The sequence below is a fragment of the Alligator sinensis genome, unplaced genomic scaffold (genome assembly GCF_000455745.1).
Source record: "Alligator sinensis unplaced genomic scaffold, ASM45574v1 scaffold9_1, whole genome shotgun sequence".
Lineage (NCBI taxonomy): Eukaryota > Metazoa > Chordata > Crocodylia > Alligatoridae > Alligator > Alligator sinensis.
The window spans coordinates 575,407-589,016 of NW_005842304.1; the positions used below are offsets into that span (position 1 = coordinate 575,407).

Below are 13,610 nucleotides of genomic sequence, written 5' to 3' on the forward strand. Positions count from 1 at the left end.
TGGGCCTGCCCCTACCATTCCCCTTCCCCCCCCCCACATCAGCCCAGGTCTGCTGCTCCCCAGCACCCACAGCTGTGGCAGGCTAGCTTCTCCTCAGCTTGGGCTGGCTCCTCCCTTCCCCTCTGCCACTGCCGCGTCAGCCCGAGTCTGCTGCTCCCCATCCTTGCCCCAAGTCAGGAGGGAGCAGTTGTGGGAGAGAGGGGGTAAGGCCAGCAGTGCTGGCCTTGGCCCCCCACCATGGCATCCCAACTTCGCTTCCCCCCGCCCCAGCGCTGCTACCTTTTAAGGAACAAGGGGGGGGGGGGCCGGCCAGCTCTGTTCCATTCCATTGCCACCGCCTCCAGGGAGTAGGAGTGTCCCCACCATCATGGTGGTATTCCACCGTGCCGCCACCTCCTGTCCAAATGCTGTATTTGTGCTCTGGTTGTTTCTGTCAGCCAGTCAGAGTGCGAATAAAGCATTATGGACAGACAGACAGGTAACAGCTTTTCTTATATATATCATGCATATGTGTGTGTTTAAAATATAAAATTTTATGATCAGAACATATTCAATATAATGGTTTCATGGACTTGCGTATATTTTCCTTAACTAATGGAATCAACATTTTATACTTTAGTTTTTCACATTGTAGTTTTCTTTGACTTGCTGTTTATAAGACACTTAATATTAAAAATGAAGGGAAATATTTTCTATTTGGTGAAAGTGTTTCTGTCATCCTGGAGAAAACCTTAGTTGGACTCTTTGCTTGCTGATATTATCACTAGGTGTAGGAAAAGTTTTGTCAATTAACTTGTGCTCCCTCTGCTGGCCATGCCACTGCAGAACGTTAATTCATCTACTTCCTAAAAGCATTGTTATCAGCAACTGTTGTACAAATAAAATCAGTGCCAATTTGGAGTATATTTTGTCTGAAGGAACTGTATGAACAGTAGCTACAGAGTTTTCTGAAGAAAGTTCTTAATGGCAGGATGGTGGTTTTAGGAAGGGAACGAAGAATGAATATATATAGTGATAAAATTTTTTAAAAAGCACACCCCTTTAGCCAAATGATCCAGGTTCACAGCAGTGGAAGTTATAAGGCACAAGATTGTTTAGAAGGTATAGGATTAATGAGATGGTAAGAAGTTGTTTTTAGAAAAGGTTGACATTTGGGGCTGATTTCCTTGAAAATCTTATGTTTATTAGAATGCTGAAAGAAAACAGCTAGATCAAGTATATAAAATGCTCTAAGTTTGGCTGAGATCAAAGCATAAATGGGTTGCAATGGGATGGATTTCAAGGTAGGTTAACAGCAAGTTTTGTATTTTTCTGTTTTTCAAGCTGGACCTGTGATCTGCAGAATGCTGAATTACCCCCCAACTCGAAGAGCTTTAATTGTGGGTTGTGGCCTGCAGATGTTCCAACAGCTGTCAGGGATTAACACCGTCATGTATGTATCACTGTCTCTCCTTTTTTATAAAATATCAGAACAATGTTTCAGAATGCTGTTTTGGCTTTTTGACTGAATATCAGTATTTTAGAAAAGATTGAAATTTGAATTCCCTGAAATGCTTATAATTCTTCATTAAGTTGAATGCAGCATGTGTGAAACATCACAAGCACGCTGTCTTTTGAACAGCAGCTCTCTAGGACTGGCAGTATGGTATTTGAAAGCAGATTTTTGTTTTCTCTATTTTTCTTGTGTTGTGTTTATATGCAGAAAAGGGGTCCATGTAAAATAACCTTTTCCACAGATTTGCTGCTGCTGCATATTTCAAATCCTATATGTTTTACTGATAAAAATATATTTTCTTTACATTGACTTTTCTGTCAGCTATAGACCCCCTGCTGCGGTGGCCAATGGAGCTGGATTCTTCTTTGACCTAAGCGAGAAAAAATGCATTCTATTTGCAGAATCTTTAATGACTGTTATGTATCAATTTACACTTTAAACTAGGCATATGAAAGGTTAAACAATTAACCTTAACTAGCCAAGGGGACTAGTACTCATAGCTTACGAGGAAAACGGAGAGAAGCCTAATGACCAGGAATCCGGGTTTTCCATTTCCCACCCCCCCAGATTTCTGTGCCCACAGTAGGGCCCAAGGCTGCAGCCTAGCTGCTCCAGCCCTGGACAGAAGCCACTTCCGCAGCCCAGCAGGTAGGACCCGGAGTGAGAGGGCAGAGCAGGGCGGGGAGGCTCAGTGCTGCAACCACCGCCAGGACTACCGCACCACCATGGCCGCCAAGGTGAGTTGTCCCCTACCGACCCAGCATCAGCAAGGGGGAACAACTCCACACTGCTCCCACAGTGCCGCACCTTGGTGCCCACAGTGGTGTGGCAGCATGGGAATCCTGATGGTGGCAGCAATGGGGGTTTGGGTCCCCCTGCTGCTGCCGGGTGGACAGGGGGCACCTCACTTTGGCAGCCATGGCAGTACAATGCTGCCTCCCATACTGGGTCCTGCCTGCTAGGCCATGGAGGCAGCTTCTGCCCAGTGCCAGTCTGGCTAAGCTGCAGCTCCATGCCCTCCTGTGGGTGCAGGAATCTGTGGGGGCACATGCCCGCGTGCCCCAAACGCATCGCCTATGGCATTGGCTATACCCACACACCCCCTGTTCCCCACACACTCCCATTTTCCCACACTGTGGGGCTGGGGCCTGGGGCAGAGGGCAGTGGGTTGGGAGTGAGGAGCACCAGCAGGGCCAGGGGATACAGGTGAGGAGTGAGGGGCACCATGGGGGGAGGTGGGGACTGTGGATCAGGAGTTGAGAGGCACTGGCAGGACCAAGGGCCTGTGGGTCAGGAGTAAAGGGCACCAGCAGGGCTGGGCATGGGGCCTGTGGGTTGGGAGTGAGGGTCAATGGCAGGGGCAGGGTGCCAACATACCAGGGCACAGGTGCTTAGTGCCACAAAGCAGTGTGGGGGACAGGCGCAGCTGGACCCAAGTCCTGGTGAGTGAAGCGGGTAGGGGGAGCTCTGAGTTTCTATGATAAAAAAAAAAGAGTCAAACACCAAAATACATAGGTATTTAGAATTTATTTTATTATAACGATTGAAGTACTGGTAGGTTTCCAAATTGGTTTAAAATTGTAAATATTTCAATAAAACATTGTGTTCAACTGATGCCTGTAATAAATAGTCGCATTTCATTTTAATCACGGAAAAACATGTATTTTAGTGGGTTTTAATCAGACATTTTTGGATTTTTTATCAGAGGATTTTTGACTTTTTTTAACAGAAAAAAACAGAAAACCATTCACAGGTGTTCCCTCACTCCCAGTGAAGAGCTTCATGTGGACTGTGTTGTCTGGCTGGGCTTGCCTTCTCCCCACCCTCCTGCCAGTCAAAGGACTCCGGGAGCTGGGAGTGGCTCCCAACAGCAGATGTGTCTGAGCTGCTGTGTTATCAGTTAATTGTTTAATCAGTATAATTGGGGGGAGTTAAACAAGTATTTTTAAATTATATTTACATCCCTATCTTATTTATGTACTGACAAAATAAAAATTTCATTTGGTGGAAGTCGTATGAAGATATACCCCACTAATCCAGATCTTTAAGAGGAAGGATAATAGTTTAGGGAAAGGTATCTGACATTCCTTACCATCTTCATATTACCATCATATACTAGCTCCCCACAAGGCTTTCACTTTGATCTCCCAAAAAGCAGTATGCATTTTAAATAATATTTGCATCTTAATGAAAAATCTTAATAGCAATCTTATACTCTCTTGCAGCGTCAGATTGCCATATTGAACCGACTGTCATGCACCCTTCTTTTTTAATAAGTTAACATTAAGGTTCAGTTTCTGGCATTTCCTTAAGTTTAAAAATGTGCAACGATTTGTATAAGAGGTGGGGATTATTTTCTGCTGTGTCAGAGGATAGTAAGGATCTGGCTGATTTGCTCCCCTATAGCCAGTAGTCTTTCATGATGTCTCCAAATAAGAACTGAGATCAAGGTTATCCAGAGATTCTGGATGAAGAAGGTGGATTGATCTTGGACTGTGGGGTAACAGAATAGTTTTGCAGAGCAGTGGCTGTTCTCTATATATTTTAGATGAGAGAGACTAATTTTAAGAGGTTGGTTTATACTCTTGCTTCCATGAAACCTTCATCCTGTTGTCCCAGGATTCCTTTTACCAGAGACTCCCAAGGATTGACAAGGCCCCTTGTCTGATTTGGTACCAAGTGAACTTTAATAGTAACCTGTAAGCTTTATTACAAGTTTCCTCCTCATAATACGACATGGCAAGCAGTTCCTTCAGACATTACAACACTGACCTTGGGTGGTACTGGCCTCAGATCCTCTGCTAGGTGTGTGGGATGTTAGTTTCTGGATTCCTCGTTATTCAGAACAAGCATTCCAAAGTTGCTCCCGTCTCCCCAGGTGACAACACAAACACACACGGTCTCTTTGTTTGTCCACTACATTTGTAACTTTCTCATCTCAAACTATCAAATCTTTAAGTTTCTTACCTCATCTTTTTAGATAAGGTACTCCAACCCTGTTCCGTTTTTGGTTTCCTTTCCTTTTAGGAAAACTGCTGTACCTGATTGGCCCACCATACCAATCACAGCACTCACTTTTCCCAGTCTGTATAATTTAATTGCTTAGTTCCGGGAAGGCCTAAAGTTACGCTAAGAGCTTGAGCATAATTCAGTTTTCCCACTACACATCCTAGAGACCAGGTTAAATTTAAATAGGCTGAACCCACTTTCCCCAGTGTGGATCCATAAAGGTGATCATTTGGCAAATCTTTGTTTACAATAAAAATACCTGTTCTCTAGTAGGAGGGGAAAAAATAAAGTCTCATTACTTACTCCTAAATTATTATTTTATTTAACATGCTTGTATAACTCATTAGTGTTATGAATTTCATTTTTGCACATATTGGTAAGAATGTGCTCCTGTGAAATCATCTAGAGAAAGAACAGTGACTATAACCTAATGAATATGGCAGTCAGGAATGGAAAGGATATAATTACAGTGATAATGGATGTGACACAGCATAACACAAGTGGATGAAAACTGCCTGCATTTGATTTAAGTATTTCTTTGTAATAGGGAGAGATGCTAATGTGCAAATTGTCTAAATCATTTTGTTTATGAAGGCAATCCTTTGTGTTTGACATACTAACTAAATGAAATTTAGATATAACCATACACTTTTTAACTGCAGTTTAACGTCCTCATTCCTATTAAGAAGGAACAACTTAGCAAATAGAATACAGCATTCCTGACGAAAAATACTTAAAAATGCTCTGTTATAATGTAAAATGAGTAAACTTTTGATTTAACTTTGTAGAAATGGTTTGTTTTCAACAGACCCAAAAGTTCATTATAGAGGAAGTATATTGCAGTTTTGTAAAATTTATGACGCATATCAGCTGACTTTGCTTATCCTAAACTGCAGATGTGTTCAGATCACAGATGCCTTTACCATGCAGGAATTTTTGCAAACAGCTTGAAGTTGACCTAATTTTCAAGTGTGTGGGAGGAAGAAATTGTAGCTATACAATATAGTTGAATTTTAGAAACTATGATATACTAAAATACCTATAATACATGAATTAATGTATAAATGCCTTGTAAATCCTTTAAACTATCCCAGATCTTGAAAGAATCCACTAAAATTGAATTTCCCTTTTAGTTAACAAGTTTAGAAGTTATACAATGTTTTTCATAAAAGCAACTTGTTTATTGATGGCTTGGGTGTATATAAGGTGGTACTAGCTGCCTGATTCTTTTCTTTTTTTTAAATCGGTACCTTAAGCTTGTGCAATAGATCTTTACATTACCATGTGTTCATATATCATTGCTTTCATTTCCTCCCATCCTCTTTGATTACCAGGCTCACTTTTTATGTTCAGTCTCAATTTAGTTTATTAATTCAACCAGGCAAGGTTCATTTAAGTTTATACAGCACGCAATGAGCCCTGGTTGTATTTGGAGACTATACTATATCTGCTACACCAGAAATAACAATAAAGGTACTAGTAAAACCTTTTTGTGAACCCAGCTCCATTCCCCTTACAGTTTTAGTGATATTTGCAGTTAGAAAGGATTTATAATAACAGAAATCTAAAGTAACACTATACATAGTTACTATGACCCGAGTCATTAGTATGGGCCCAGTCATACTCATTGGAGCAAAGAAGGGCAGGGATGGCTTTTTTCTTAGCACTGCTTTAAGTTCCCCTAACAGCTAATGGCTACCATGAGGTAATTTTGCCAGGTTAGGTTCATTGTAGATGCTTCCTCAGCCTGACGAAGGGTGTTTGTGCCCAAAAGCTTGCAAGGAAGAATTTTTCCAGCTATTTTGAGTTAGTCTAACACAAGCTATCAGATTTACCCAAAGAACCTTATCTGTCTATGTCCTTAGACTGACATGGCTACAACCTATACCCTTGTAGCACAGAAGTACTGAGGCATATGCTAGTCTACCAGCATCCTTTACTCTGAGCTCTGGGGAAAGGGGCTGACTTGCTGCCATCTGGATCTTCTTAACCATAGTATATAGGGTGATTGGAACCTCAGAGACCACCTAGTCCATCTCCCTGGCGCGAGGGTCAGATCAAGTATCACTAAACTATTCCTGACAGATGTTTTGTCTAATCTGCTGTTAAGACACTCAGTCACTGGAAAATGTTTATGCTGTGGGCATCTTTTCTTTGGACATCTTTTCACATCTTGCCACTGTACTGTTCTGCACTCTGAACTGTTGATTTAGTGTAGCAGCAGTCACAATACCTGGATTGTTCCAGGCTTGATGCTTCTCACCATTTGTAAGAATCAGAGTAGCATTAAAAAGGACACTTCTGCATTTGCAAAGAAACAACTTGTATCAGAAGGACTGGCTCATTAGTAAGCAGGAAAAGAATCTTTCATATATCCTGGAAAGTATCTTAAAGAATACTTAGAAACCGTGTGTATTTCTTGACCATTCCAAGACTAATGAACAATAGAAGAACTCTAGAAAGTACAGGTATAAAAGTTAAAAAGAAACTAATACAAACAACAAGAATCCTAGTGGTACAGCAGTGCTAAAAGATTTAGGTCTCTGCTACATACATACCAGTAGAAAACCAAACCAAATGCTTGACTTGGAAAGTCCAACAGAAACAGAGAAACAGATCATATGGGATAATTACAGTGATGGATACAAGAAACAAGAAGGGTTTCTACAAGTATGTCGATAGCAAGAGGAGGATCAGGGGAAGTGTGGGTCCCTTACTGAATGGGGGAGGCAACCTAGTGACAGAGGATGCAGAAAAGGCTGAAGTGCTCAATGCCTTTTTTGCCTCAGTCTCCACAGGCAAGGTCAGCTCCCAGACTACTGCAGTTGGCAGCACAGTTTGGAGAGGAGGTGAGCAGCCCTCAGGGGTGAAAGAACAGGTTAGGGACTGTTTAGAAAAGCTGGACATGTACAAGTCCATGGGGCTAGATGGGATGCATCCGAGGGTGCTGAGGGAGTTGGCTGATGTGATTGCAGAGCCATTGGCCATAGTCTTTGAAAACTCTTGGTGATCAGGAAAAGTGCTGGAGGATTGGAAAATGGAAGGAGGATACAGGGAACTATAGAGCAATCAGCCTCAACTCAGTCCCTAGAAATATCATGGTGCAGATCCTCAAGGAATCCATTTCTAAGCACTTGGAGGAGAAAAAAGAGATTAGGAACAGTCAGCATGGATTCACCAGGGGCAAGTCATGCCGGACCAATCTGATTGCCTTCTATGATGAGGTGGCTGGCTTTGTGGATGTGGGGAGACTGGTGGTGTGGTGTGCCTTTATTTTAGCAAGGCTTTTGATAGTCTCCCACAGCATTCTTGCAGGCAAGCTAGAGAAGTATGGGCAGGATGAATGGACTGTAAAGTGGATAGAAAACTGGCTGGAGCATCGGGCTCAGAGTTGTAATCAATGGTTCAAAGTCTAGCTGGCAGCCGGTATCAAGTGGAGTGCCCAATGGGGTTGGTTCTAGCCAGTTTTGTTCAATGTCTTCGTCAATGAACAGGAAGATGAGAGTGCACCCTCAGCAAGCTTGCATATGACACCAAGGTGGGGAGAGTAGTAGATATGTTGGAGGGTAGGGCTAGTATTCAGTGTGACCTAGACAAATTAGAGAATTGGGCCAAAAAGAATATCCTGAGGTTCAACAAGGACAAGTGCAAAGTCCTGCACTTAGGATGGAACAGTCCCATGCACCAGTACAGGCTGGGGGCTGACTGGCTGGGCAGCAGCTCTGCAGAAAAGGACCTGGGGGTTACAGTGGACAATAAACTGAATATGAACCAGCAGTGTGCCTTGTTGCCAAAAAAAACTAATGGCATCTTGGGCTGCATTGGTAGGTGTATTGCCAGTAGGTCAAAGGAAGTGATTACTCCCCTCTATTCAGCACTGGTGTAGCCACATCTGGAGTACTGTGTTCAGTTTTGGGGCCCCACTACAGAAAGGATGTGGACAAATTGGAGAGAGTTCAGCAGAGGGCAACAAAAATGGTTAAGAGGCTGGGGGACATGACTTATAAGGAGAGGCTGAGGGAACTGGGCCTATTTAGCCTAGAGAAGAGAAGACTTAAGGGGATTGAATAGCAGCCCTCAAATACCTGAAGTTGGGTTCGAAAGAGGATGGAGCTAGACTGTTCCCAGTGGTGGCAGATAACAGAACAAGGAGTAATGATCTCAAGTTGCAGCAAGGGAAGTTTAGGTTAGGTATTAGGAAGAATTTTCTCAGCAGGAGGGTAGTAAAACAGCGGAAGAAGTTACCCTGAGCGTTGGTGGAAGCTCCATCCTTAGAGGTTTTCAAAACCCAAATAGGCAAACTTTGGCTGCAGTGATTCAGTTGGGGATGGTCCTGCTTTGAGCAGTCCTGCTTTGAGCAGGGGGTTGGACTAGATAACCTCCTGAGGTTCCTTCCAATCCTAACTTTCTATGATTCTATGAAATAGCTAATTTCCTCAGGAGGAGAGAAGTTTTTGTGAGGGAGGAAAGGGTTTGGTATAAATTTTCCCAAATGGTTTTTTTGGGACTTAAGTACTTCTGAAAAAGTTACTTTTTAATTTCTTCTGTCCTCTTGAAAGAAAATCACTTGACATTATAATTTGAAGAAGATTTATCTGCATGTCACTGGGCATGTCTACAGGTGCAAATGCTGCTGGATGGGTTTACTCCAGAGTAATTTACTCTGGAGTTAACCCACCCTGGGCAGGCATCTACATGTGCTCCCATTTTTGGGAGCAGATTTGCTGCTTCCTCTGACCCTGCTCTGGCCCCCTGCAGGGGCTGGCAGAGAGCATGGGGCCAGAAGACATCTGTCTCCTGGTGGGGCCTGGGAGATTGCTCCCTGTCCCCAGAGGCTGCCTGCTGTTGGGGCGTGCTCCTTTGGCAGAGCCCAGGCGGGGACAGTTTTCCCCTGCCCCAGTAACAGGGAGCTCCCGGCCCTGGCTCCCTGATCAGGGTCACAAGGCTTGGAAAGAGCTGCAGGGAAGAGGAAGGTCCCAGCCCCACTTTAGCAACATGTAGGGGGTACACATGCATTCCCTGAGCTTGGCAGTGCACCCCTTGCAAAAAGCGCTGCCAATGCTGCCAGCGGCACCTTCGGGCAGTCGCCACTCGCCAACACCCCCCACCGACACCGCCGGCAGCATCTGGAGGTGTGCCAGCGGCATCTGTGGGTGTAAGTGTTCACCACCCCCCCACCCCCCACTGCTGACACCGCTGTGGCCGCGTGTGGGAGCTCCCCACTTGCCACCATCACGCCCCCACTGCCGACCCCGCTGCCGCCACCTGCAGGTGATCACCATGCACCCCCAGCTTCCAGGGGCACATTGTGTTCATGCAACCCCTATTCCCCACCCAGCTTGGGGCTCGCTGCTAGCTGCTCCACCAGTGTATTGGGGCAGGGGGCTGGGACCTGCCCTTCCCCTGCAGCTCTTTCCAAGCCTTGTGCCTAGATTGCCCAATCAGGGTATGAGGCTGGGACCTGCCCTTGACCAGGACAGTTCTTGGTCAGCCCCAGCCTGCACAGGGAAGTCTGCACATGCAGCCCAGAACTGACTGCACATACACACTCCCTTGCACAGCCTGGAGTTGGCTGGGAACTGTCCTGGTCTGGGTGGGGAACTCTCCCCGTGCAGGGAGCTGTGGAGCAGGGGCTTGGAGGTCTGTGCTGCCAGGGTAGTGGGACATTTGCCCCCAGCCTCTGGTGGCAGAAGTCACCTTGGCAGCTCCTGGGGTCAGGGAACAGTCTCTCAGAGCCACTCTAATTAAAGTGCTTGAAGTGTCTCGTATATCAGCATCCCCATGCTGAAAAATGGCAGTGGGGGCACTTTAACTGAATTCATTGAATGAGGCTTAGTTAAAGCTCCCCCACCGCTATTTTTCAGTGTGGGGATGCTGGTACATGTGATGCTGGAGTCCCCTGGAGTCTATCATGCTCTAGCAGCCTCACTGCACATGTACAGGGTGTTTATAAAGTCCTTGTGCAAATTTAAACTTTAATAACTTTGGATATACGCATGATAGAAGCAAACTGTAAACAGCAAATTAAAAACGTAATTCATTACGTTTTTTAGCATAGCGTAAGCTCTGCATAGGGTAAGGATCACAAATGCAATTCATGAGCTCACTCAGCAGCAACTGGCAAATATTTTCTATGAGTTGGAAAATTGGATTGAATGATGTATCACGAAGATGGTGGTTATGTTGAAGTCTAAAAATTTCAGCTGTATTGTGTTAAAACATAATGAATTACATTTTCAATCTATTTTTAAGGGTTGCTTCTATCATGCATACACCCAAAGCTATTAAAATTTAAAGTTGCACAAGGATTTTATAAACACCCTGTATAGGTGCCCCTTGTGCCTAGTCTACACTACAGAGTTCACACCAGAGCCCCCATGCAGCAGCAGAAACTTTTTTTGGCAGCAGAGTAATTCTACCTCTGCTAAGTGAACTGTAAGGCTTCTGCTTTCATCTGGCAGATAGCTGAAGATATATGTGAACACTCCCACACCTTCTATCATCTGTCTTGGTCCATTCAGCAAATGGTTGCCTTCCAGGGTGTACTTAATGCTCCAGTGACACAGCTGCTGAGGAGAGTTGCCCAAAGCCACCAGAAATGACTCGGCATGGCATGCACACCCCTTGGGCAGCTGCAGTCTGCTGACAGAAGTTCTACCAGCAGCACCAGGTATGTAGTGGATGTGTCTTGTAACTTAAGGGTACAAGACATATCTACTACATGGCTGAGGTCATATTTTAGAGGGTGATTGGTGAGTGTAGTTCTCCTCTTAGATCAAAAGTTATTTTAAAGAGCATCCATTGTAAAGATTTTTGTTTTCCAGCTGAAACTTTAAAAGGTAGTGCCAATGAGCCTTTTGATATTGTCTGTAATCACATGGTGTTAGCAAAGCTTTACAAACATGAAAAGCAGTCATTCAACAAAGCTTACGGCCTTCAGCACTTTTTTAAAAAACAAATTAACTTTTGTGTTTTCACAAGCATGTTTGATCTCTGTTGTTCCTAATTAATAAAAAAAAGTAATTTGTTGTTGTTTAAATTTGAGGTGTCCTTCTCCCTTCCAACAGCTAAATTAAATGAGATCATATATCTGTGTCTGGATTTGGTCCATAGACATAATCACTCTATAGCAAGCTTGCAAGAGAATAAAAACGAGATCACAAAAGCAAGCGTCCTTTTCCAGCTGGCAAGAAATGGGGAGAGAAAAAAAACAAAACAAAACAACAAAGACAGGAAAGCCCAATGTAAAAAAAGAGACAAAAAGCAGTTTAATAAGAGAATAATGGAAAAGACAAGGGGGGAGTGGGGAAGAGGAGTAGAGCATTGAATTGGAGAAGTTGAAAGAAAGCTAGAAATATTAAAGTGAAGTGAACAAATATTGTACTGAATATAAATGAGAGAACAGAAACTGTATGAAAGAGAAAGGGAACTGGAAAGAGATTGGAATGATACTGTGATATTTTTGTCACTAAATAGATGTTAAGGAGAAGTCTCAGAGAAGTAAAGAATAAAGAAAATATTTTAAGAAGGACTTAATAGCTAGGTGTGCTATACTGCAATTATAGAGCCTGATCCTATGAGGGGCTGGGAATTCCTCAGCTTCCCTTACCTTAAATTGGTTTTGGAAGAAGTTCAGTCACCTACAGGACTGTGCCCAAACAGGGAGGAAAGCCAAGTTCCCTTTATTTGTGTATTTGTGAACAGCTAACTTGGTAAGAGTGCACAACAGGCTCCAGTACATGGAAGAGGGAAGGACAATGTTAATTCCAGTTTTGATACTTATAAAAATAACCATCTACTTGACAGAGGTGAACATATATATTTTGCAAAATACTGTTATAGATTAACTCATAAGATTTTTAAGGAGGGATGGAAGTAAAGGTAAAATAATTTAGAGGGGGTGGGATGCCTCCCCCAAATCCTTACCTGTCCCCTGGGGAGGAGGAAGGGGGTCCAGAATTGTTTTTAGAAAAGATTGTAGTCCCTAGGAGCTGGAAAATCCTCCAAGGGCGTGTACCACTTCTACTGGAACTCAGTATGTGGTGATTGGAGAGTAACAGTGGAACTGCACTAGAGCATTATACATTGATTCAGAAATTGCAAACTAGCAGCTCTAGTGTAATTTGCCAGTGATGAGCAAGGACAGCAGTGAAAAATGACCTAAATGTGACACTACTGCTTTGTGTTGTGGCTTGGATTTAAACTGTGATATAAGAGTTGTGTAAGTTTTCAGTGTCACAATGAATTCAGATGAGCTGAGATTTAGGTGATTCTCTTTTATTACAAAATAAAAGTATGAAAACAAAATCATTCTGTTTTTGAAAATGTAAAGTTATCAGTGTTACATGACACAGCTGAACGGCATTGTTATGACTTTTTTTCCAGAATGGTATGCAATATGTATTGTAATTTCAGAACCAGGAACCATAACAATAACAATAATTTATTTCTGAGCAGACTGTGATGTATACTTTATTATTGCACATCCAGTAGCTTGGTCTTTTTTGTTTTTAAAAATTCTGAAATCTGACTGTTAATCTCTGACTGAAAAGAGGTCTATGTATTAAGTATTATTTACTGTTACAATAACACTTTATTATGCGATGTTAAAGGGAGTTGCAAATATCTCAGCAGCTGATGAGTATTTTACTTGCTAATAAGTCAAAACAAAACACCATGACTGCTATCTTGTAGGTTTTTACTTTCACTATTACTTTGCAAATAAAAGATCCAACATAATATGAATTTTTGCCCTACTTCCTCCCATTTAGGTGTAGAAGATGTTAAATTAGAAAATAATATCAGATGACACCTGAAGAGATGAATACTGACTAACACATTAGAGACTATTCACAAATACTCCATTTCCTGGAAATTTTAGAGATGTAACATTTCATTTCTATGATATTTATCTTTCTCCTCTAAAAGTGATATATGAAATATTGCTAAATGCAGCATGCCCATAATATAACAAACTTTATGGAGCAGGAAAAATATATGCTTACTTGGGAAACTAGGTTCTGTAATAAATAAAATAAATAAGTATTGGAAGTTACAGTAAACCTATCCTGTAAAAAAACCAAACAACCCCCCCCCCGCAAAAAAA

At 42.8% G+C, this 13,610-nt stretch overlaps 1 protein-coding gene across 7 annotated transcripts in view; it reads left to right on the forward strand.

Annotated features, from left to right (window-relative positions):
• The window catches only part of SLC2A13 (solute carrier family 2 member 13), a 318,345-nt gene that overhangs the window by 159,067 nt on the left and 145,668 nt on the right, over positions 1 to 13,610 (forward strand). For all 7 annotated transcript variants that reach the window (XM_025209708.1, XM_025209706.1, XM_025209710.1 and 4 more), the window contains one exon: positions 1,324 to 1,432. In XM_025209708.1, the coding sequence (XP_025065493.1) occupies positions 1,324 to 1,432 (109 nt within the window). The remainder of the gene's footprint in view (positions 1 to 1,323; positions 1,433 to 13,610) is intronic.